The sequence below is a fragment of the Egretta garzetta genome, unplaced genomic scaffold (genome assembly GCF_000687185.1).
Source record: "Egretta garzetta isolate BGI_Z169 unplaced genomic scaffold, ASM68718v1 scaffold130, whole genome shotgun sequence".
Taxonomy (NCBI): domain Eukaryota; kingdom Metazoa; phylum Chordata; class Aves; order Pelecaniformes; family Ardeidae; genus Egretta; species Egretta garzetta.
In genome coordinates this window covers 1783340-1784887 of record NW_009258284.1, presented here as the reverse complement: position 1 = coordinate 1784887, position 1548 = coordinate 1783340, and the positions used below count along the sequence as shown (strand labels likewise).

Sequence of the window (1548 nt, the reverse complement as noted above, 5' to 3'; positions counted from 1 at the left end):
AACACCGGTCTTCGTCTCGGCCTGCTGACCCATTTTTTTTATTGCTTTCCAAGATTACGTCCGGCCAATTCCACTTTTCAAATCATGGAGGCAGAACAGATTATGGAGGGACAGCCGCAGGTATTGCGAGAAATGTTTTGTGTGCGTAACGCTATGTGCACAAAAGGAGCATTTTCACTTTGCTGACCGTGTGTTATTTTGCAGGTTCCAGAAAATCCCCATTCTGAATACGGTCTCACTGAAAACGTAGAGGTAACAAAGATTTTGTTGCTGTAAAGTACAGTGGAAGTCACATTCCCGATCAAGGGGAAAAATGTTGAGTCTTGAGTCTCACTTCGGAAAATGTGGTGTTCCCAAGAAAGTTAGATGGAAACTGAACCAACGGATACTGGTCCCTTGCATAACTGGCTGTTCATATATCTTTGGTTGCGTCGCTTCTGTTATATGAGATGGTACAGAAGTAAATTATGAACCTTTTAATGAGGTGGGGGGTTTTTGGAAGTACCCTGTGATCGTTCTCTATTCTATCACTATCCGATATATAATCTGTATCGTATATTATGCCCCCAAAAGCCAGCCAGACTTTTATTACGGGGAGGGGATGAGGAGGAGTTGATGGCATTTCTGTAGAATTATCAAAGGGAGGGATTCTCTTCTTGTCAATAGAAATATTGGATCACAATAATCCAAGTTATCTTTATTTACTTATGCTGAGAAAGTGTAGACACAATCCATTCTCTCCAGTATTGGTAACAACGTGGGTTAGAATAATAACTCTATGACATTTATTTACTATTCTTTATTAAAGGAATTACTATTCCTTCATTATAAGCTCCCTATGGTATGCTAAGCTTTTTTAGAAGCTTCTCTTAAACGTTCTTTGTGGCTCATCTCCCTGATAACTGCTTGCCTGTGTGCCTCAACTTCCGCTGCAGAACCAAACCACGTTGGATACATTGGTCCCATATCGGTAGATTCGTGTATGTTGCGTTGAATACGTTTGGTTTACTGGCAGTGGTAGGGTATACTTTTTTAAATACAGTTAATGATGTCGGATGATTCAGCACATTTTGACCAAAAGGCACCTGGAAGCATTTTGCATGTTTTCTTTAAAGTGTCCATCTGTAGTTTAATAAAGCACGGTCTCAAAGTGCTTGACTTTGTTGAAGTCCCCTTCAACAGACTTCACCTGAATTTCTTGTGCTTTTAGCATTTTGCGTCAGAAGTGTGTGCGTACAGGAACCATTTAATTGAGACCGGTCTTATTAGTAATCATTCCTATCTCACTGGTGTGCAATTTAAATCTGTGAATGCAAAAAGCAGAAATAAAGGTGACAGAGATTGGGTGTCTTCTGTTTTAGAAAACTTACGACTTCCTAACACTGTTTCTATTAATTTCAGGAGGTTACCCTAGGCGTTCGGAGTGGTGTGCGGGAGCAGGGATTGTAGCCAGGCTGAAACATTCCTATGCTGGAAGATCATAGAATCATAGAATGTTTAGGGTTGGAAGGGACCACTAGTGGTCATCTAGTCCAACCCCCCTGCAGG

At 41.0% G+C, this 1548-nt stretch overlaps 1 protein-coding gene across 4 annotated transcripts in view; it reads left to right on the top strand.

The window, feature by feature from the left end:
- DPY30 (dpy-30 histone methyltransferase complex regulatory subunit) overlaps nucleotides 1–1548 on the top strand; it is a 6335-nt gene that overhangs the window by 479 nt on the left and 4308 nt on the right. For 3 of the 4 annotated variants that reach the window (XM_035892393.1, XM_035892379.1, XM_035892387.1), the window contains exons 2-3: nucleotides 54–120; nucleotides 205–252. In XM_035892393.1, coding sequence (XP_035748286.1) covers nucleotides 85–120; nucleotides 205–252 — 84 coding nt within the window. In that variant the 5' untranslated portion in view covers nucleotides 54–84. The remainder of the gene's footprint in view (nucleotides 1–53; nucleotides 121–204; nucleotides 253–1548) is intronic. The other variant, XM_009637198.2, reaches the window with a different exon arrangement.